Source organism: Lissotriton helveticus, chromosome 5_1, assembly GCF_964261635.1.
Source record: "Lissotriton helveticus chromosome 5_1, aLisHel1.1, whole genome shotgun sequence".
In the NCBI taxonomy this organism is placed as follows: Eukaryota; Metazoa; Chordata; class Amphibia; order Caudata; family Salamandridae; genus Lissotriton; species Lissotriton helveticus.
In genome coordinates, this window is record NC_136065.1 from 1,118,280,114 (window position 1) to 1,118,304,504 (window position 24,391).

General features: G+C 41.2%; 1 protein-coding gene across 1 annotated transcript in view; it reads right to left on the bottom strand.

The window, feature by feature from the left end:
- The window catches only part of LOC144752596 (VPS10 domain-containing receptor SorCS1-like), a 1,975,184-nt gene that overhangs the window by 1,099,456 nt on the left and 851,337 nt on the right, over window positions 1–24,391 (bottom strand). The window contains exon 6 of the mRNA XM_078640477.1: window positions 6,464–6,528. Within this exon, the coding sequence (XP_078496603.1) occupies window positions 6,464–6,528 (65 nt within the window). The remainder of the gene's footprint in view (window positions 1–6,463; window positions 6,529–24,391) is intronic.

Below are 24,391 nucleotides of genomic sequence, written 5' to 3' on the forward strand. Positions count from 1 at the left end.
TATCACATAACGTATGAGACAAATGGTTACGAGTTAGAGGCTTTACCGACTATCGTGGAAGACATTCTTTTTTCGTGTGTTGTGTATATGAACAGTCTACTATGTCTTTGTAGGCACATGACGCATGAAGATTTTTTATTGCCAGATGGATGGAATGTTAAAGTATTGAAAGCATATATATGATATTCAGAGAAAAATACGGTAAGTGAGGTACCGCATCCTTTTCCCTAAATGTGTTCAAATATATATAAAATCTATGAGTGTTTAATAAAAAGCACTGCTGTATTACAGTCATTTAGAGAAGTAATGTGTGACAGAAGTTGTAGTGTTGGACTGAGGGAATAGCTTGCTGGCATTCACCACATTATAATTGCAGTGTTCTTCCTATATCATTGAATAACTATACATAACTGGGATATGCAATAGCTTCAAACTATTTACAGAGTGGACCCTTCTTTAAAAATTAAATTGCAAAAGAGTGCAGACTCATCCACAATAAGAGCAACATATTGATATTTTGTGTTACTTTCCCCTTCAGAAAAGCAAGGGGTGCAGTTGGCATACAGCACCAGCAACTAGGCAACTAGGAAGAAAGCCAGAGCAGTGCTGCTGACAAAATAAAGATATGGTCCATTAGTTACAATTATTCCCAAGGGCCAGTGGCGGCTTGCTCGAAGCGGGGTGGTAAGGAGTAGGACTGGCCATCGGTTGAAGATTGAGTTATGTTTTCAATTCTCTCGAAATGTGTTACTTTGTAAAGGCATTCTTTATCAGGCATGTCAACGATTCACATATTGAGCATGAACCAATAATCAAGAGTAGAACTGTATAACTAGGTTTTCCCTTGTTTCTATGTTGCTTTACTTTTCCCCATAATTTGTAACGCTTTAGCTCATACTTTTTGTGTACAATAAAATAAATCGCTAGTTTTCTTGTAATACACTTTTATTCAGATTTCACAGCCCCTCTATAACATTACTTACAAAATATGATGGCTGGAGTTAAGTGCCAGTTTAGAGCATCTTCCCTTGTGACTGATAGTGTACAATCTCTTCTGTCTGATAAAGGCATTCTGGCAGCTGTCAGTATTGTATTCATTATGTTCTTACTCTCCTAGAGATGTGACAGCATAAAATGCATTATATATGTACCATGGCATTTGCCTCAACGGAAAAGTGTTAATGTGCTCCTAAAACTGCATTCACGCTTCCTTTTGGTAGGGAAAGGATGTATGTGCAGCAAAGAGTCAGTGAGTTACTTATTAAAGGTAAGAGTGGATAGATCTGTGTATAATATGTTCCCGAATAGGCTTTTGTGAGCCTTTCTTTAATCTACCTTAACTGCATTTGAAGTATGAAGGTTAGGTTTTTGTGTAATGCTGCACTCAACCAAAAGGTTTCCTGGAGCTGGAGGAAGCAAAAACCGATACTAAGAAAATGTAAAGACCATCACGTCAGACAGACAGAGGTATGACAGGAGGTATTAGGTAGGAGAAGAGTTAGTATAGCCTTCCTGAACATCATCAAAATTGACTCTAGATGAAGGGCATGATGAGAAAGCGAACACCCACAGAGAAGGCCCTTCCACTTGGAGACTTCTGATGGAATCTAGGGCACTCTCTAACTTAATGAATGACCAGGATTGTACCTCTAAAATCACTGAGTAAGAGGAGATTGCCTTTTAGTGTATACATCCCTATGCACTAAAATAAAGTGACAAACAAAGCCCGCTCCTTAACAGGAAGCATGCCACAGCGGAATTCCCAATTTTATCCTGGCAGCATAGTTTTGCACCATGTTTGAGTTAACGCACAACACATTGAGGCACACTGAAATAAAAATCTGGAGCACCCTGCACTTGCGCAGGAGCATCTCTGAGTATAGGTTGAGGAGGTATGCCAGTGTAAGCGCAGGGTCAGACAGCCACACCTGTCACTCTGCAACCACACAAGCACAAAGCCCACCCTGCACTCATACAGGTACAGTGCTCACCCTGAAGACTCACAGGTACACTTGCTCACACTGTCACACCACTCACACTGCACTTACATAAGCACACTGCTCACCCTCCAATCTCACAGCTCAGCCCACATTCGAACAGGCACAGCCTCCGACATACAGAAAGGCCTCTCCTACTGCACTCATAAAGGCACAAGACCAACAGGCATAACACTTTCCATGACCTCCCCCTCTACAACACTCATCTTGCACTCATACAAATAATTACTTTAACCAGCACTCAAACAGGCTCTATTCACTAGCCTCATAAAGACTGACCCTTCCTCCACACCCACATGGGCACCCCCACCCTGCATTGGCACAGCCGCACAACTCACCATACCCTCAGAAAACAACTCATACAGATATTAACGCAGACCTCCATGTATAAGAAATGTAAACTGGTCAGCAATCTATGCTCTTCTGACAAGACTAAATACAAATAAATTAAACAGAAAAGAAAAAGTGGCCAGCTACAGAGTGCCTGACTGTCTCCAAAAGTAAGGATGTGCAACTAGCAGACAAACAAGGTACAGTGTTAGTAAACAGGAACAAATGAACTGCATGATGGGTGCACACCAGGAACGGAGAGATGGAGAAGGATGGCCCGGCATAGGAGTGGGTGACAGTGGGAGAAGAAGGGAATAACGTGTACTAATGACTGGTAACAAAAGGCGCCAAGAAGTGGAGAAGAACAGCTTAGTGGAGAAGCTGGGGACTGCAGGAGATGAAGGGTATAATGATTACAACATGGCGGGAGGCCTGTCCTTAGTAAAGAAACTAAACAAGCATTGGAAATGCAATAGGTCTCGCAGCATTAGAGTTAGTGCTTTTAGAATTGTTTATGGGTTTTTGTGTAAATCTTTAGCATTTTTGTTTCCTGTAGCCAATGCTAAAGAATTAAAAAAAAAAGCCATAAACATTTCTAAAAGCTCTAACTCAAATGCTCCGAGACCTATTGCACTGTGTGAGGGTGAGGGGTTGAGGGTGAGTGAGGGTGAGACGGAAAGTTGTGGAAAAAGTCGAAAAAGAGAAGACACTGGGCATAGAGAAATCACGGGTAGTCTAGAGGCTACCATCATGAGCCTGTGAAGAAAGTCTTACAAATGTACAGATGTACACGTGCGACAAACATTAGTTAACAATATTTAAATTGCTAACAAACATAAAACCAGAACAGAAAGTAAATATTTTGCACACAAAAAAAAGATTTGGAATGAGGAGGCACAATATGGTAAGATGTGTGTGAGGACAACATTTCTGATTGAAATATGACGGCTCCTAAACGAATGAACACATATTCTGGGAGCCGCAGATCTGAAGGTGAGCCTGTTCAGTGAAGACGTGAACGGAATAGGAACCTGTCAAAAAATTTCTGAGCAGCCTTTTTTTTTGGGGAGGTTTTTTGTTTTCTTTTTAATAATTTACAGAAGAGATGCCTGTCATCCAATGAGAACGGTCGGTGCTCGTCTAAAACCCCCGCTTCTTTCTTAGTCAGTCAGTTCAGTGGCGTTTTATGTGGCGAAACGAACATGTGATGCATATGTGAGAGCCCTACGCCGTTTCATTTACCGTCCAGAATCCAACACAAAGAAAGCGTTATTTTTTTATTTTTAATTACATAACACGATTGTATTTACTCTTTTACACTTTATGTAATTTTAGGGGGTGGCGTAGCTACTTGCCTTCCTATCGCTTTCTAAGGTTTCGCGCTTGTCGCCGGTTTTCAGAGATCAGTGATTTATTTCCATGTTCGGTCGCCGCCGCTGTCTGGAGGGCTGTGAAGAGGCAGGGAGGGCTGGCGTCTGCCGCCGTGGGGTGGGGGATGGGCGACGGCGCGCCAGAAGGTGGCAGTAGTGCAGCGCGGTTGGAAGCACTGCCTTCCTTCCCCCTCCCCTGGCAATAAGTCATGTAAGGTTGCTGTGCTGGTTTCCTGGACGAGCTTTCAGAGAGCTGCAGCTTGCAGGAAAGCGCTTATGGCAGAGTCCCGGTAATCCTATCCGAGCCGCACAGTAATTTGAGCACTGTATCCCTCATACAAGTTGCAGAGTGCTATCAGGAAAAATAGCAACAACTCACGATCACGCGCGCCTGGTTTTTTGTGTGTTTCCCAGTAATATTGTCTTTTATTTGCTACCGCTAACATTTTGTTTGCTTTCTAGCGGCAGGCAGGCAGGGGAGGAGAGGAGGAGGGGGGAGGAGAGTAGGGGAGGCACGGCCTAGCGGCCGTGCAATCAAGTAGTGAGGGGGCGGAGCTGGGGGAGGGTGCGAGAGAGAGTAGGCAAGGCTAGCGGCAGGCAGGCAGGGGAGGAGAGGAGGAGGGGGGAGGAGAGTAGGGGAGGCACGGCCTAGCGGCCGTGCAATCAAGTAGTGAGGGGGCAGAGCTGGGGGAGGCTGTGGAAGAGAGTAGGCAAGGCGACACGGCGGGAGGGGGCGGAGCGGGTAAACAAAGACGGACATGCACGCGCCCGTGACTTTTAAGGTCAATGCGCATGCGCATAAGCTTAATGCGCATGCGCATTGACCTTAAAAGTCACGGGCACTGCAAGGAATCGCCACGATTCCTTGCAGTGTGGATAAAGAGTGGATGAGCCCCTATAGTCTCGCTTGCTCGATGCGCATGCGCATCGACAGGCGAGACCTAAAAAGGACACAGGTGTCTTCACAGTTACCAAACCCACAAACCTACTGCAGTCTTAAGGGCTGACCACTGCAACCCAATAGCCACTGGATCAGACTCTTGTTTAACTTCTGCAGAAACAGTGAAAAGAAGACAAGGAAGAATGCAATGTCCTTGCCTGCTACATGTCCACCATCACCTCACAGTTTTTCCATGTTTAAAATGTTCTCATTGTTCTCAAGGTAATCCCGTGTTTGCTATTTAATCAATGGCTTTTACCTTACCTTTTTCACAAGTTATTTTTGATTCCTCACTTTTTTTTTAATGCTTTTACCATTTCCAAAAAATTAAGATCCCTTCATCGTTTAAATTTTCACTCTAAACACTTCTCCCTTCACCCCTAAATCCTTTGTCGTAAACCCTTCATCTATAACACTTCACCATTCGAACTTAAACATTTCATCCTTCATGCCTAAATTCTTCCGCGCTATCATCCTTAAACCTTTCAACCGTTCACCCTTAAATTGTTCATCCCTAAACCCTTTCCCTTCTGTTTTACATCCTTTGCCCTTAAACTCTTTATCATTAGGGCCTTCACCCCTAAACCCTTTACTTTTCACTCATAAAACGTTTCCCTTCACTCCTAAATTCTTCCCACTTCAAACCTGAACCTTCATACTTTAGCCCCTTATCCTCATACACTTAGGTGTTCACCCCTGAATAAATCACAGTCCATGCTTCACTGTTCACCTCTAAACCTTCCACTCCTTAAGCTGTGACTCCTAAATCATTTAGCCATAATTCAACCCTAAATCTTTCACCCATAATTCACCCATAAACCATTCACCCCTAAACCATTCAGGTGTATATCCTTACCCTATAATTCATCCTCAAACCATTCAGCCCTAAGCCATTCCCCCATATATCCTTCACCCATAATCCATCCATAAACACTTCACCCCTAAATTCTTCACACTTAATTCTTTCATGAATAATGCACCCCATAACAGTTCACCCATTAATACTCCTTTAAACAACCGATTTATAAACCATCCATAAAACCTTCACCTCCAAACCCATCAACTCAAAATCGATAGGCTATCCAGAAATTATCTATATCTTATTATCAATATATTTGTTTTCATTGTTTAAATTACAATCAAATTGCTACTTATCAGATGGTCTATAATAAAATTGTAGTCTACGGGAAATAGGATTCATAATGAAATGGAGGAGCCCTACCAATTGGTATGGCCTATATCCAGTGGTGAGGCTAGTCCCCTTCAGCCTTCAACAACCCCTTTCACCAACCCAATCTGAGCAGCGACCAAGGAATAAACATGGGCAAAAAACAAGTGGTTCCATGTGGAGCAGAGGCACAAAGCAAAGGAGACCTCTAGCCCCTCGGTTGTGTTATGCCGCATTATCGAGGGTTTAACACGGTGGATGCCGCTGCGTCATTACGCTTCGACGCCTCGTCAGGGGTAGTGAGCGCTACATAAATACAATTGCCAATACAATAAAATACATTTGATTAGGGCTGAAGAGACAATAAGAGTGCAGCACGCACAGTCAGTTTTACGGTGGTATCTGACAAGTCTGTCTAATCAAACGCTTTCCTCATGGTAATAAAGATGTGATCAGATACAACGCCCCTCTCTCAGTAGTGCTTTATAGAGCGATTTTCAGTTCATTGCATAAGGTTAGTCAACAACTGCGTTCTTAAACCAGACCTAAAAAATAATAGCACATTAATAAATGACTGCATTACGCATAATTCATCCAGGCATAAAGAACGAATGTGAAGGGACGCGGGCCAGGCTTGAAACGGATCAATTGTACTTACGGCCATCGGTGGTCTTTGCCTCCAGGTGCACCACATCAGAGTCCTTGCTGGAACTGGTGACGGACCTGAAAACAGAAGCCGGGAGTCCATGAATGAGGTAAAAGAAACATTTAAAGAGCCGTGTTAAATCCTAATTAAAGTTTGTTCTCAAACTAGATCGAAGTCTGTGAAAACACATCTTTCAAATACAAGCAATTCATAGTCACATGGAAGGCATGTTTAAGCTTTTTCACAGTAAGTGAGTTTTACAACTTCTAATCCGTTTGTTGATGTTTTTTCTCATTAGCTCAGTAATTGTTGTTTTGGCCCGAAATTATACAGCGCGTGCATTCTAAGGCCGCAAAAGAGCTGCACAGGCCCGCATTGGAAGCTAACTGTGTGCCTGCACGAACTGTTCGGGATTTCATTTAAAATCAGTACTATATTTTGCGCAGGTTCTGCAGGTTTTAATTGCACTATAAAAATGTTTGTTAGCTTTGTGTTACCGGAATGTTCCTGACAAATAACAGTTGATCTCCTCTGAATTGGTAAGTACACCTCTGTAAATGAATAAATATGTGGGGCACGAATATGGCATTTCCTGCCCTTGCAAAACTAACCACAAAGTATCCACTACTATTAAGGTAAAGGACGTTGAAGCATGAAAGTAAAGCTACAACAAAAAAAGCTGTGACTCATGTTATACCACCAACCCATGGATCACTAGATTGTCAATTGATTAGGTAAATAGTTTTCAAGGCATGACCCTAAGGAGCAGGTTAGGACTGCCCTGGATAATAGTCCCGGCACCAAAATAAGAGTGCCCCCACTTGTGAATTAGATACCTAAAAATGTGGCTTATGTTTGCAAATTAGTGCAGTTCTTGGCACGCTTCATAAGACCTTTCCAAGGTATTGAAGACTGTGTGGGTTTAATCTTGCTGCCGGCAAAGCTTTTATTAATGTGAGGCCAGTAGACCTTAAAACAGGCCCACAAACAGCCGAAAACCCGCCAACACATCACTGGTTGATTGCCCTGTAGGACAGTCCAAATCTGCCTAGTAGCGTAGGGGAACTGTACTTTCGCTGTGCATAACACCAGCTATTATTACCTTGGCTGTGTGGCAGCAAAGAGAACCGCCATATTGCAGCCTTTGCATGATCATCTGTGGTGTAGTTTACAGTAGCCTTTTGCTGTGTTATCATGCTGGAGCAGACCCGCTCTCACATCTAACGAGCATTGGTAAATGCATTTGGTTTCCCCTATTTGATTAATAATAAGCAGTTTTATTGTTGTAAGTTGTAGCCTGCTCAGTAGTTGTCCAATATAAGTTACAGAAAGTCTGTTAAAGTATTATGGATGGATCTTTTTGGCCCAGGATCCACTGCACCTGCTGTACCATTCAAATCATGATGCTAGTGCCTGCAAGATAACTGCACTTAACTGCCTGTATACTTGTAAAATATAGCAATAATCACTGTTTAGTGGGGAGCCTGGAGGTTTTGATCTCCAAACCACTGCACTATTGAAATCATGACCCTAGCGCTTGGTAGATAACAGCATGTGTGACTGCCTGTTTTGTTGTAAAATATAGCAATATCAGGTGTTGAGAGGAGTTCTGATAACTTTTGGGCCCGGTGTCACTGCACCTGCTGCACCATTCAAATCATGCCCCTGGTGCCTGCAAGATAACTACACTTGTGACTGCCTGTTTAGTAGTAGAATATAGTAATATTTGGTGTTTGGTGGAATTATGACAACTTTTGGCCCCAGTGCCACTGCACCTGCTGCATCATTTAAATCAAGCTCCTTTTAACTGCAAGATAACTGCAATTGTGACTGCTTTCTTAGTTCTACATTTTAGCAATAATCTGGGTTTATCGGGGTCCCTGGAGATTTTGGCCCTGGTGCCACTATACCTGCTGCACCATTCAAATCAAGTCCCTTTAAACTGCAAGATAATTAAAATTGTTACAGCCTGCTTAGTAGTCAAATATAGCAATATTATGTGTTTAGAGGCTTTCTGGCCACTTTTAGTCCTGGTGCAACTGAACCAGCTGCACCATTCAAATCATGACCCTGTTGTCTCCAAGGTAACTGTACTTGTGGCTGCCTGTTTATTTGTAAAATGTAGCATAGCTCTTGTATAGTAACTTTATTTTTAACACATAATGTTTATTACAACAATTAGAATTTGATCAGAATGATGAAATAAATTACGTTGAAAAAAATGAATCCAATAATGCCTACAAAGTGCAAAGAAAGGTACTGAGGCATGAATAGAAAATGCCTCAATGTTCTAAGGCTAAAGCATTTGCTTTACACAACTAAGTAATGAAAAGCAGGCATTCCAGCATACTGTTATTATTATTATTTTTATTATTATTATTTTTGGATTTTATAGAGCGCACGGCTACCCCCGAGGGGGTGTCCCGGCGCTAACAACTAATGAGCCCAGAGAAAAAGGAAGAAGAAACAAAAAAATCAAGAGGAGAACAACCAAGTCTTTAGTTTGCGGCGAAAGATGGATTCAGTGGAGACAAATCTTAGCTCCAAGGGGAGATTGTTGCACAGTCTGGCTGCTGCTACTCCAAATGCTCTACCGCCTACTCTAGAAAGGCGGAAGCGTGGGACAACCAGGAGACGTAGACTATTAGATCGTAAGGATCTCACAGAATGTGAAAGAACAAGCCGTTTTTTCAGATAGCCTGGGCCAAGGTTGTTCAAGGCTCGAAAAGCAAGTATCAGTATCTTAAAATGGATACGTTTTGTGATAGGGAGCCAATGCAGTTGTTTACAATAGGATGCTACGGATTGTCGATAAGGAATATTACCAATCAATCTGGCAGCGGCATTCTGCACGATTTGTAGACGTTCAATCTGGTACAAAGGGGCACCTGCGTAGAGACTGTTGGCATAGTCTAAGTGAGACGTAATTAATGACTGAACCACAGTTCTACGAGCATTCAATGGGAGGTAAGGCAGAATCTTTTTAATCATACCCAATTTCGCAAAACAAGCAGATGTAGTTTTGTTAATGTGAGGAGCACAGGAGAGGGTATTGTCAAACTGGAAGCCCAGATTGCGAACTGTGATAGCTGGTATCGGGGGGGGGGTCCAGGACCATTGGCCACCACAGGCTAGAGGGAATAGTCGTTTTCTGATTAAAAAACATTACCTCCGTTTTATCAGTATTAAGCCTGAGGTGGTTGGTGGTCATCCAATTGCAGATGTTATTTAGACACTGACGAAAGTTGGCAAAAGAGGTGTCAGAGTGATCCCTAAAAGAAAACACCAGCTGGGTATCATCAGCATAGGAGATCACTCTGACACCCCAAGATTCTACCACCTTGGCCAGAGGGGCAAGATACACATTAAATAACAAAGGGCTCAAGGCCGAGCCCTGGGGGACACCACAGAGAAGGGGGTTTCTCAGCCGAAGTAAAAGGCCTCAAAAAGACCCTCTGAGAACGATCCTTCAAGAAGGAGCTGATCCAGGTCAACACAGTACCTCCTATGCCCACCTGGCTCAGGCGATCCAATAAGATCGCATGGGAAACCGTATCAAAGGCGGCGGATAGGTCGAGGAGGACCAACATGGCCTCCTCGCCCCTATCCACACACTCTCTGACAGTTTCGGAGACTTCAAGGAGAGCCGTCTCCGTACTGAAGCCTGCTCTGAATCCCGACTGAGAATCGTGGAGGAGCATATTAGTCTCCAGAAATTCAGCCAATTGCAGTTGAACTGCTTTCTCCAAGATCTTAGCTGACTGAGGAAGGAGGGAAATGGGCCGGTAGTTTGAAAAAAGGCCAGGATCAGAATTCGCCTTTTTAAGGATCGGGACCAGCATGGCCTCCTTCCATATAGAGGGGAACTGGCCTGAACCAAGAGAGCAATTCCAGATATCAAGGAGGGGCTCAATCAGTATAGGTTAGAAGCTGTTTGCCTTTCCCCGTGGGAAGAGATCTTATCTTAACAGTGAATGGGGCTTAAACAGTGTGAACAGCTTTAGTAGAAGTATTGTAAATGCGTGCAGTCAGGAGAAGTTAACAAGAAAAAGTTCCAAACAAAAACAAATGAACACAGTAATTTGGCTATGGGAATTGTTAAGAGCCCCCTTTTAAGATAAATTAAATATAAGAGATTTCACAAGCACAGTGCAAGCGCTGTGCATGTGAAACCTAAAAACCGGTAGTAGTGGTGGCAGTAGACAGCAGAGCTGGAGAGATTTTTGGCCAATTGTGAAGTGTTATTACCCGAACCTGATGAGTCCAATGTTCCCACAAGAGGTGGACGAAATCTACAGATTTTCATAGAAAAATACCTGCATGTGGCAGTTTCTGGACTAAAGAAGATGGACATTCAAGGGGCAGTTTGATACTATATCAGGTGGATATGAGCACTCAGAATATATTGGGATGTCATGGTGGACAGCATTCTTCATAATGCCCCGATTGAAGCTGGTAATGAATTACTTTTTTTCAGAACCAGTTAGGAATGTTTTCAGCTTAGAAATGGGGTAGATGGCAACATCCAATTTAAAACGTAGCTGACCATTCATTGCTATTTCTTTCTTCTACTGAGAGCACAGTTTGATTCCAACATATGACCAGAGTCACAATAAAAGGTTTTACAAGCTTCAAAAGCTATGATCAACAGGAAAGCTATGATTTTCTTCATTTAAAGTACATATAATTAGAATGCATGCAAATTCAATTGAAGGAAAAAAAGGCATGAGACCAATTACTAGTTATATCAACTGTACTAAAAATACACACATTCTCACATTTATTACTGCAGCGCAAAGTATGAATTCCAGTTTATTACCACAGTAGCGTGAAATACACGTGAAAATCATTGTTTACTGCCTCACAGATTTCAATTTATATTTTTTCATGGAAACCACTCTCCTTACAGTCATGAGACCTCTTCCATGTGGTTTTACTTCACTGTACAAATGTAACCTGTTGCAGCCTGTTTTTTTTCTAATACCTTTCATTTAAAAGAAAAACTCACTTATGCAGATGCAATCAAGAATAACCATTGTTGAGTTAGAGTTAGGAAATAGAATTTTTTTTAAACTGAAAACCAAAGATTATAGGAATGTTATTGTTAGGCTCAGATTTCACTCATACAAAACCAGTGAAAGTCAGCAGTCAGTTATATCTACTTGACCTAACTATAACTTGCGCCCCTGCAATGCACTGCTTATGATATCACATATTATTTCGTTCATGACATGGTCAGTGACATCACAGATGACATCACTGATAACATCATCCAGTGAGTGAAAGTGTTTTGTAAATGATTCTGAGACAAAGATATAAGCTACTGCATAAGTAAAACATTATTCTTGTTTCTTAAATAGTAATGAGTGATACTGTTTCTAACATATGTCATCTGAGTGGGTGTGTGACTATCTGTATCAGTGTGGGAGTGGGTTTCGGAGTGTTTTATGTATGTGAGTGGATATATAGGTGAATAAGTGTGTATGTGAATATCCATATGGGTATGTGAATGACTCTGTGAGTGGCTTTATTTATGATTGAGCATGCTTGGCTGTATCGGAGAGAGAGTGGCTGCCTCAGTGGCTATGTGGGTGGGGAGTGTGTAAGGGAATGTTTTGGTGACTGAGCGGCTGTGTGAGTGTACCTATGGGCGAGTGAGTGTGTTAGTGTCAGTATGGTTAAGTTAATGGCTGTTTGAATGGATGTATGGGTGAGTGTATTCGAGTGGCTCTTTTGCACAGTAAGTGTCTGTTTGACTAGGTGTATAGATGAATGAGTTGGTGTGCGACTGCCTGTATGGATGTCTGAATGGATATGTATGAAGTTAACTGAATTAGTGAATGAATGTGTGAGTAGCTGCATGGGTAAGCGAATGGCTCTGTGAGTAGCTATATGGGTGAGTGAGTGATAGTTTGAGTGCCTATGTGGGTGAGTGAGTGGTTGTGTGAGTGGCTGTATCAGTGAGTGAGTGGCTCTATGGGTGAGTGAAAGCTAGTGCGAGTGGCTTTATGGTGAGTGAGTGGGCATGTGAGTGGCTGTATAGATGAGTAAGTGGCTCTGTTTGTGGCTGTATGGGTGGGTGATCCGGCTGTGTTAGTGGCTATATGAGTGGGTGTGTGTGAGTCCTTGACTGGGTTTGTGAATGTGGTTGTGTGAGTGAACATATAAGAGGTTGTATGGGGTTTGAGTGGGTGTGTGAGTTGTTCTGTGGATGATGTAATTAATGATGTCATTTGAGATGTCATCAGTGGCGTCACTGACCAAGTCATCAGTGATGCAATATGTGAGGTCATAAGCAGTGCATTGCGGGACATAAGTTATAGTTAGCACAGGTAACTATAAATGCTGAATTTCAATGGCTTTGTACAAGTGAATTCTGAGATTAATTATAATGTCCATGTAACCTTTGTTTTTTCAGTGAATTTCTATGTTTTTTAAAATTCTATTTCCTAACTATAACATCTCTGAAACCTTTGTTTTGTTCCGGGAATTTCTATGGATTTTTAAACTTTTGATCCTAACTTTAACCTGCCACCTTTGAGAGTTGGTGTGTGAGTGGTTGTGTTGGTTTGTGAGTGGGTCTGTGAGTGCCTGTGTGTGTCCGTGAGGGCTTATGTATCTCTGTGAGTGGGTGTGGGTGTGTGCATGGAGCTTTGCATTTTGGGCATTTGCATACTTACGGAACTTGAAAAGGAGAAACATGGACTCCGCACCTCACCTGCTGATGCCAAGAAAGAAATCACTCATCATAGTCACTGCATATCAGATTGTACTCCAAAAGATAGACAATGAATTCACCTCCATTAAGGATTTCATATAGTTTTTTTAACGTGGAATTTGAGAGAAAACACACTTGCTTTGCCAAGCCCAAAACGTTTGGATGATTTGTGCTTTACTGAAGTGGAGCTTTAACTGGGGCACCCATTATGTTCATATTTGAAAGTGCTTCACTTTGAGGTTTATTTTCTGGGAAATCATCTCTAGGGCCAGAATCTTACCTCATTTGTTGCAAGACGAGTCCCCAGTTTTGCTGAAAACGTCTGCCTAACTGGAGTACTTTAATTTGGTTAATTAGCATGTGCTACCTCATTGGGTAAATGTCTTGTGCATATTCTACACTACAGCTGCATAACAGACTATGAGCTGTGCATGTAATTTAGGCAATGTATTTGTTCCTCAAGCGTAATCATCCACAAATATGTGATAATCCACATCAAGAAAAGATTGCAAGACTACAAAGAGGTGAATCTCAGCCAAACAGGGTTACTTGCCCGTAAATACATTAAGTAAGTGCTTCTTTGTTTACTGGAGGTGTCCTTGTGTTCCTCTACATCAATAACACATCACAAAATTCAGCAGAAAATTAGCTTAAGGGCCTTTTGTTAAGCTGTCCATCAGCGTGGGAGAAGGCAGGAAGACCTTTGCATACTAGTAAGAAAAATGGGGCGTGACAAAATGGGTGGAGTTTGCAGATGATATTGGACATTTGCGTATGCAGGGTAATTAAAAGGGAGAATCATGAACTCTGCTTTCACCAGGAAACGAGAAAGAACTCACTTGTCACAGTCACACCAGATCAGCTGTGCTCCAAAAGGTCAAAGATGCAGCCACCTCCATTAAGCCTTTCAGATTCTTTTCCATCATGGAATATGAGAGGGAACACACTTGCTTTGCCTTCCCCAAGAGCAAGAGGTTAGTATCCTTTGTGGTTTACACAAGGGGAGGGGGGCCAGCCCCCCACCCTGGACTGACTTTAGTCCTGGGGACCCCATCTGGTGGGGCCCAGCCACATCTACTTGGGTGCCGAGGGCACCCTATATATCATTGGCGACCACAGTGAAAGCCTCAAGGCCCCGGCAGTCCTGCCTTCTGCAACAGTTGGCATTGCTCCTGCATGCATGGAGCTGCTAAATATGCAGTTCCCTGCGTGAGGAAGCAATCTTTCATCTGTTTTCGTGCCTGAATGACAGAAGGCAGGGAAACAGATGAAAACTCAGCTACCAGCAAACAGTAGGAGTTTGACAGCTCCCGCTTGTTGCGGACGGAGTTAGTGTTTGCTCTTGTTTGGCAGTAGGCCAGAGCTGGGCACTCCACGACATAGCAGGAGCCAGCCCTGGGGGTAGGGTAGGGTCATTAATGGCTCCGGAAGGGGGCCACACAGCTCCCTTCTTTAGAATGCACGGGCTGGCCCCGAGGATGTGTTGTTCCCTGGGGCTCTATATGGCCCAGGAGGGGGGCCACATGTCCCCCCTCCCATTTTTTAAAGGTATTTGGCAGCGGGTAGGTGGTGGTCTTCAGGGGTCTGTAATGCTCCCATTACTTTCTATTTTGCTCCAGCGAGGTGGTTGTCCCAAGAGCATATTAAAGATCCTGGAGGGGGGTCCGTGCAATCCCCCTCCATTAGTTTAAATAAAATCCTTTGCTCACAGAGCCATAGGAGGGGGGACCCATGCTCCCTCCACTTTTTTACCAAATGCCCCCGGGACCTGGCCCACTTTGGAGCTATATTATTAACAAGGTTGGAAGAGCGCACTTTAAAAAAAAATTCCATTGTGATTTTGCGACAAATGTTTTTGAAAAATGCTTTTTGCCCTGATGGGGTCCCTAAGTGACCCCAGACCCAGGGCTAGGGGGTCAGGACATTCCTACCATGCCCCTTTTCTTGATTTTTATGTTGTTTTTGAGGACTCAACTATGGCTGTCAACACTTCCTGGTTGATGTGTTGGCAGCCAATCAGATTTCAGCATGGGGACTGTGAGATCCTCATTGAATCTACATCCCTAGATATACACATTGTTTTTTCCCTTAATGTCTCAAAAACTACTGAATGGATTTACACCAATTTACAAAAATGTTCACTCTCTGGTTCATCAGCTACCTTTCTTCCAAATTTGGTGTCATTCCGTTCAGCAGTTCAGAATGTAGGCATGCCTAATTTCTCTATGGGAATTAACATTAGAAACACACTTTATTTTTACCCCCTCCCCCTCTTTTTTTTCTGGCCCTCGCTTCACTGACCACGCTGAAACCTCCATGTACCACAAGACCCACCTTGACACTTTGGTTTGGAAAAATTTGTGAAGATTCCTCAAACGGTGCCAAAGACATAGGCAAGTCAAAAAATGGTTTTACTGTCAGCCTACAGACACTTTTAAATCTTGATACAATCTCTACCTCAAACGGAAAGCTTAATGTATATACTGATTCTTTAGCAAATATATGTTAATGAATTAGGTGCAAATTAAAATCAAAATGAAAAGAATGTAGCCCACAAAATTGGCCACAGAAAATCTTATACTAAATGATTTACCTTAGATAAATATTTAATTACAAAATTCAACATATATCTAAATTCACTATTAAGCACATGTCGAAATTTAAACAATGACTGGAGTTGGGATAATTAGTTAAGAGCCCTTCAATAGATGTGAATTGTCTTTTGATGTATTTGGTAATTTAAATCATGTCAACATTTTGAAAGAGACCTATTTATATATTGTTATTTTGGCATTTAGATATTATGAAGCTGATGTTTTTGTATTATACAATCTTTCAGTCTACTTAGCTGCAGCAGTGTATGGACTGCTTATCATACAGACAAGCTCAACATCCCTGGTGGTTTTTGGCAAACCCATTGCAGGACACCATCAGACTGTAGAATACAAGGCATCTCATAGGGGCTTGAAGTAGAAGCGTGGGGGGTGCTGCAGGACCCCCAAATACCCATGTTTGAGTTCCAAACATGAACGAGCATTAAGGATAATTTAAAAGTATTGTTGTTATCTTATCACATTTGCTGTGCATTAAAAGACAGACGTGAAATGTCAGGCCATGTCTTATGACAACTAGAGTTGCTGCTTATTCTATGAAGTGTAAATTTGTAATCATGAAATGTGATGGAAACAAAGATTTAAATAGGATCCAAACAGATCAAGACACTTTACCTGTCCATGCGCACAAGCCAAATATTTGCAGAAACCTGATTTCACACATTATTATTTGTGCGCCATATAGTTTAATCAGTAGATTTGGTGGTCATTTCAATGTACTGTGCAGTGTGCTACCAAAGAATGCTTTAGTAATCCGTTTATGACAGTATACTTTTTCAGCAGAAATCACATTTTCCTAGGACCTCTGATTAGTCAGTAGAATTCTTCAGCAGAAATCAGCTTTTCCTAGGACCTCTGATGGGACGGTACCCAATAGTGGATGAACCACTCTGTTTAGAAAATCCTGGAGCTAAAAAGTTCCAACTGGAATTGTGAGTTAGTGCTTCCTATTCACGAATCCTGGAGATTTCTTGTCTGTTGTTTGTAGATCCAGGGAGCTTGATGGCTCACGATTCAAACAAAATTCCATGGTGTGTTCTCAAAGGTTTGGGAACACACCACAGATTATGTTTGGGTGCCTTCCCATCACAGGTCCTAGGGAAATCTGATTTCTGCTGAAACATTCAGTGCACAACTAACTTCACAACATTACAATACTGCCTCATTCAGAAGAACCTCCATTTGAAGCCCTGAAAGAGTCCTTTGTGATGAAAAGCGTTGGCTACATTTGAATTAAAGAAGAGTATTTTTTTTAAAAAAAGTAAAAGGAGAAGGACATGAATAAAGAAATCTTTTTTGAACAAACACATGGAGTCGGTGCATTATGTAAAATAACTGTGCTGAATTATATTGAACTGAATTTAATACTGTCATAATTATATGGGCCATCTGATTTTGCAAAAGTTTATGGATTTTTTCACGTGAGGAAGACGAATGGGGCTGGTCTTCCGGGTTTGTGCATCATTTTGATTTATTGTTAATCTTACCCCACTAAAGTGTTAGGTGCCATGGTATATTGCCTCAGCCTCTCTGTACAAAATTATCTAATCCTAAAAAGTCTTTATGTGCATTTAAGTCAAGTGATTTCAAATAGCCATTGCACTTAGTCTTAAAAATTATGCACTTGAATTTTTTTTCATAAATTATCTCAGTAAATCACATTTTCCACTGAAATAAGGACTAACCATCTCTTGTATCTCTTGCAGCAGAAGAGGCTGCACTACATGGCAGCCCTCTGACCCAGATCCAGAACAGAAGCAGCAAATTGAAAGGGGATATTTACATCATGGTGCACACTGCTAACACAAAGTTAATAAGTCACTAAATGCTTTATTAAAATATAAAATGTGCAGAATTTACTTTAAAAATTCAAGGATGCTTTATGAAAAATTGTATTCTGGCAACTACACCTGAAATGTATAGGCCTGTAACTTAGTAATGAAATACATTGTAATATTATCATATGCGAAGAAGCCATATATGTAATGTGAAGGCCAATTAATACTGAAATGCTTGTTGTTCACTTTAAACAACAGTTGTGCAAGTTGGTTTTCTTCTCTTTGCTGCAGATATTGCAAGTTCAAAGCTACTGTTTATTAGTTAATGAATAGATATTTATTGCACTAGATGACTGATTGGGAGGTTCTCACCATAGACGGTGTAGATGACAGGGAGGATGATTCATGAGAAGAAAATATTACAACCATGAAAGGATGTGCCTGCAACACTCAAGGACACGTGGTCAAAGACAATTGCACTCTGGTGAGAAGTTTTGGAGTAGACCTGTTCCCAGGAGTGTGCTGAAATCTTATTGGTCAATGTGAACAAGAAAGATCATCAATGTTGCTACTGTTAACACTACATAGAAAATGTGATTTTATATCAGTGCATGTTCCTAAACAATGTGCAGATTCAATGAGGACAGATGTTTCTACCCATAGAAGACTCAATTTCCATCCTTTAGATGGAGAGAAGCATCTCATTCTAATTCCTTTTCCAGACTCTGAGATGAGACTCTGTACTGAGCTTCCCAGAAGTGTTAGTTATTTCCTGATTTGCTATTAATTGAGCTGAGACGATACATAGCTTAATCTGCTAAAGCTTTCTGCTTATGCTCAACCCTCTCCTCAGAAACTCTTCATGAGTTTAGGAACAGATACCTAAAACCATTTTAGTATTATTTTAACATAGCTTAGAATAGGGACGTTTCTTAATCCAATGTCCTATTCACATTATATCAATACGTATTTGAATTGCTGAATTGATACACCTTCTTACTAAAAATTGATCGATTGATTATCAACTCTTACTAATGATCTTTGCAGAGTAATACCTTAAAAAAACAAATGAATAGTAAAAGATTTAAAATAAAACTCCTTAACTCAGCTTAACTCTATTGACTGACCAACGTAATGATAATTATGTTGAGGTTTAACTTTAACGTCACAGCTAAAGATCCATCGACCTTATGTACACGGGTTCTTGGTGAGGAGTAAGTGACGGTGGAACTCTGTGCTCCAGCAACACATTAGGAGCTGCTGAATGTTTACTCAAAATACGTTTAGAAATGCTCTAAACTCACCAGGATGGCAGAGTTCACATATTAAAAAAATGAGGAAAATAATGAGGGGGGTATGCTGGTGTTTCTGCATCAGGACATCAGGTACTATGTTGGCCTCTGACAGAGGCAAGCTCACATCCTGTCTACTCAGCCAATCAGAGTACGACTCAAGGAAAATTACACAAAATGGATGATTGTTCAATGGCTCTGTCATCCTAGCATTGGCATGCGTCCACATTCTCTGGTTTGGCTCAATATTAGATAAATATTTTCACTCACCAGACCCTCAGTGTTCTCAAGTGCCAATGTAGCATGGCCAGGAATTCTCATCTGTTGTGGCTTTCTGGATTATAGGGGCAGCTGTCAGCCAGGTTTCTGGGTCTGTGAGTTTCTATTCTAGAGTAACAGTATGACAGCTTTCTCTTCACCAGCTTGCCAGTGTCCAGAACAGGGTGTTGCATTGCCAGGTAAACCAATCCAAAATGGCTACAGTGTATCATCAGAGAACAGGACAAGTTGCCAACCTAAGATGTTTGCGTTTCCTACTTTTCCTCCCACTTCCTGTGTTCTTGTTTCATGGTCTAATAGTAAAACTAGAATTCAATATATCAAAGCGCAATTTCTCTTGATACTTTATTTTTGTCTTATTAACTCTTTGGCTTAATGGGCTTAGGTGCCCTTCAGCCCTGTATCCTACCCAGTGCCCACAAGTTCCTGAATTGTCTCCAGAGCCATTCTCAATATTAATTTAAGTTATCCATCATGCCTTGCAGCATTTATTCTGGTGTTCTGGCTTTGTTTATCAACTCTGTGGCCTTTCCATGAACTACACATCGCATTAAATTGGCTACTAAAAGGTAATGCCTTAATTAAATCCAATGCAAGCTCAGACTGATTAAATTCTCACTGTTCCAATAGTTATTTAATTCAAAACTTGCTTGTTTGGGTTTGACATACCTCTTGTAAGTAGTTTTCCATTGTTAAAGGCATGTAATTTAGTTATTTTCAAAGGCATGATTAGGTATTTTCTGAAAGAGGAATCGAGAGACACCCTCACCATATTAAATGGGGGTTTAGGGTAAAGAAACAAGTGTTTCATGCACATCTGCACATTACTTCTACTTAAAGAATGTTCAATGTTCTGAAAAGGTCTCTATGCCTAAATGAGGTGCAGAAGTAAAGCTACACCCGTCATAGCCTTCCTGAACAGCTCTTGCTGTTCTGAATCCTTACCAAATCACTAACTTGCTCAAAATGTTGAAATAATCATGTACTATAGAACTTGTTCGAGAGCTCCGACATTTAAATTGCACTCCAAATATTTCCATGACTATGGGTCACAAAAACAAATGTTTTCTCAAATTCTCACATTTGTTACACACAACTGCATACTTTTGTACAATTTTGAAATCCTAACAGGGCATCTCAGTAGCAAGGGAGCTAAACTGTAGCACTCTGAAGAAAATACTACCAATTTATTGTCCTTATCCAATACGATTTACAGAAGACTGACCATCAGCAATATAGTGAATAACACTTACGTTATGAATGGTTCAATGATGAAGTCGTAACTGCAAAGAAGCCCATGATGTTACCATGTGTTCCCATATTATGCTCTGGACTTCTGACTCTTAGGTCTCGCCTAGGTACCACTTGCGCTGTCTCTTCAAGACATGCTGTATTCAGGACTGCCTCCCCTCGGATTGCCTACATATTTGTATTGTGTTGCAACCGGGTTAGAATGGATGGGTAGGAAGGGATTAGGATTATTTTGGGAATATTGAGTTTCTTATGTTGTATGTGTAATGTTTTGGTTGTGTCATAAAATATATATATAAAAGATATTAAAAAGTGACGTGAAAAAATTGTGGAAAGTTCAGTGAGTGGTTGAGTTGTTCAAAGTAATTACCTGGGGACTAGGCTCCCACATGGAGGAAAACATTTATTTTTTTCCTACCCTGTATTTTTTCCAATTGATCCCCACGCATCCTTTTGTGTTTTTGCTTTTGTATTCAGGATATGGGCATGAAGCTCCACCCACTTCCCGCCCATCTTTTTAATTGGTTCCTGTCACTGCCCTTTGTAAATGTTGACTTTGCATTGGTCAATAGGCTTAGTAGTCCCTCCTTAGTACCCCCTTTTTTCTTCTTGTAACCTCCCATGAGGACACCCCGTTACATGTGTTGCTCCTCAGTACCTTTTAATTATAGCCTACAGCAATATTTACTTAAATGCCATTCTCACATGCTCTCCCAGCAGAGTTTTTTTGTTGTTGTTAATTAGGCAGTGTGGCACGCCTCCGCACTAATAATGGTGGACACCCCTTTTTATTTTCTGTTATTTGCAGTGCCAAGGTGGGTGCATGCCTTTTTCTCTATTTGTTTAGTTTTTTTAACAATCGCAGCACCTGCACTTTAGCTTTAAACATCTTAAGCTAAGGCGCGGGTGCCATGATTGCTTCAAAATTATAGGAATAGAAAAACTAGTTTTTTACATTTCTTTTCTTTTGAAGCAATCGTGGGACCCTCGCTTTAGCTTAAGATGTTTATAGCTACAGCACGAGTGCCATGATCCATTTGCAATGCAATAGGTCTCGCATTGGTGAAAGTTTGAGCTATTGTCATTGCATTATTATTAGCAAAAGCAATAGCTCAAACGTTCAGCAATGCAACACCTATTGCATTGCAAATGCTTGATTATTAACTGTTCAAGTATTTATAGTCTGATTAAGAGGCTTGTGTTCTGTTTTCATTGTATGGTGTTATAGCTGCCTTTGTATTAAATCAGCTCTGTGTGTGTGGAGACCCTGTGCAGTTGGGCATAAGGCAGAAATTAAAAGTTATAGAAAAAAGTATTTTTTCTATCTACATATAGAATATTTTTTATTTACGAGTTTGTTTGTACTCTAATCCTGCGGTACATATTCAATATGTGGAAATCACAATTAAATATTAATACAACAACATTTGATAGGAAAGTGCTAATAATACCACCACGTTCATACAACAGTAATTTGGGCTGACCACCCAGCTGTTACTTATAAACCTTTTACTATTTTGAGACCTATATTCTGCCTGGTATCAGATAAGTGTATCCAAAAAGGCATAGACATTCTTTTTTTAGAATTCACAACTTAGAGGCCTTCGTGAGGACTACCGGCCAGTTGTTACTTAAAATGATTGTCCACAAAAAATAACCCCCCAAAAAATAGGAGAACTTACAGAGTACTGCCACTAAGTCATTTCGGTTTCCCTGTTCCCTGTGTAACCCTGTGTAGCGAGCTCAAGGGTAAATATGTTTATTCGTCTACCTAGTGGGATGTGTAGGGAAGTGTCTGAAGAGCTAACAAATTGATATTTTAACAAGCATTAGTAAAACCAATAGGTCTGGTTTGCATTTTGAGTCCATACTAATATGTAATAATAATAAAAAAAAGGCCTGCTCCAATGGAAAAAAAATGTTTACTATCAGTATGCAATGCATCTATGACATGTAGAATGTAATGTGCCATCGTTTAGTGTACTTTGTTATGTAAATAGGCCATCATGCATTGCATTGCAAGCACTCCAACGGAGTAGGGAATGCTACACTAAAGAGCCGCTACCATGAAGTGAGAAGGGCACACCACTCTGGGTATAGCTACAGACCACTCTATCTATGTTTTAAAGACTTTGTAACAATAGGTCACGCAGACAGATGCTCTGTGAAACCAAATGACATATGTAAGGATAATTTATTAAATTGTAAATGTCATGTGTAGTATTGACTTCTAAATGAATGTCCCAGCTTTCTTCTTGCAACATTTGAGTGGAGTTTGGTTGACTAAGAATATATAATCCAAAACTAATAACAAATCAGGTCTTCAGCTGTAGACTGCCTGTGCCAAATGTAATACTCCTGTAATATGCAGAGATACTGTCACTAATAATGCTGTGGCGATAGCAATCTCTCTTAGCGAAAATGAAATGGCTCAGCTATTTATTCAAAATGGTCCAGAGCTTCCATAATGACAGTGCAACATGAGCGATATCATCTTGCAAATATTATTATAAATAGGTTGTGGTATAATATCCTGACCTGGAAGAATTGCAATATGTTGTTTACTGATAGCAATCGTGTGTCGTATCCATATTTTGTCAGAAGCAGGCTCCACACAATTTACCATGATTCTTACCTTACTAACTGAATTACAATATTTCATTTTTAAAATAATGGAACGATTTCAAGAAGCCCAATGATAAAAAAAAATGCATTGTCAGGTATGAATTATCTCAAACCAACCGAGTCTAAAAAAGTATCTTAAAATGATAATACCCAGAGCATTAAGAACAGACTACTCTTAGATTTCTCATTGGATTTAAATGGGCATGTTGCCAACGCGAAGGGTTCTGTCATATTACTAGTGATTTGGGAGGTCGCCTAAGTCAGTTCATAAGATTGGTGCAGTACTTTGATGAGCCCACCCAGACGAGTGGAATAACCATATATTCAGCACATACATGGGGTAGTTTCCACGTTTGTGTACTTATTTGTGCAGAGTTAGAACCAGCAAAAAGAACAAGCTTCTTACCTTCTCTAACACCTTTTTCTGTTGGAAACTGCATCTTCAGCAGTGCTCCCGTGTGCGGTCAGGAGTGTGGTTCACATTGGATTTGTTCCACCTGGGAAGTTAGGGAGCACAGCCACATATAAGCGCCACACCTTGGCACCAACGCCAGTTTCTTGCGTGACTCTTCATGCCCTCAGACTCAGAGTACAAAATAATAGTCAGTTTAGTGTGAAGATCCCTAATTAGGAACGTTTTAAGATGGTAAGAAAAACAGCTTTACAGAACAAGAGCTGGGAGCGCAGTGAGGAATCTGCAGTTAGAGTATCAACGAAAAAGAATGCTACCGAAAGTGAATAACTACCTTTTATGTTTGGTACTTCTAACCTCAGATTCCTTGCCTTTAGAATAGATACCAAAGCAGCACCTTCCAAACGGGGGGAGGGTTGGGTTGTGAGTGTCTGTGAAGTGGGCCCAGACCAATGACCAACAGCGGCAAAAAGCCCTTCCTGTTGGACCTGGCTGTCAAGGCAGCAGTGCTTAATGAAGATGTGCGTTGATGTCTATGTCACAGTCAGAAGATGCCCAGGACAAGAGCGCCGCACTAAAGCAGTGGTGGCAGCCTAAGCCCTGGTAGGATGGGCTCTCAAACTATCCGGAGGCTGCTGTTTTGCCTGTACGTAACAGATCTTAATGCAGAGGACTATCCACCTCAACAGAGTTCTTTTCTTTACAACCTTTCCTTTTTATCCCCCTGAGAACCACAAAAAAGCTGCTTGTGCACCCGATGGTCTTTCCTGCGATAAACTAAAATCTTGAAGCCCTTTGGGATCCTGCTGATGTAGTCTCTCCTCCTGTTTAATGAAGTGAGGCAAGGCAAAGAATGATGAAAGATTAATGGATTCTCAAGTGTGAAAAGGAGTCGCAGCTTCCAGCAAGGAAGCGGCCCAGGTCCTCAGAACCAGTTTGTCTGGAAAAAAGGTGGTGTCTGTCGGTTGTTCCA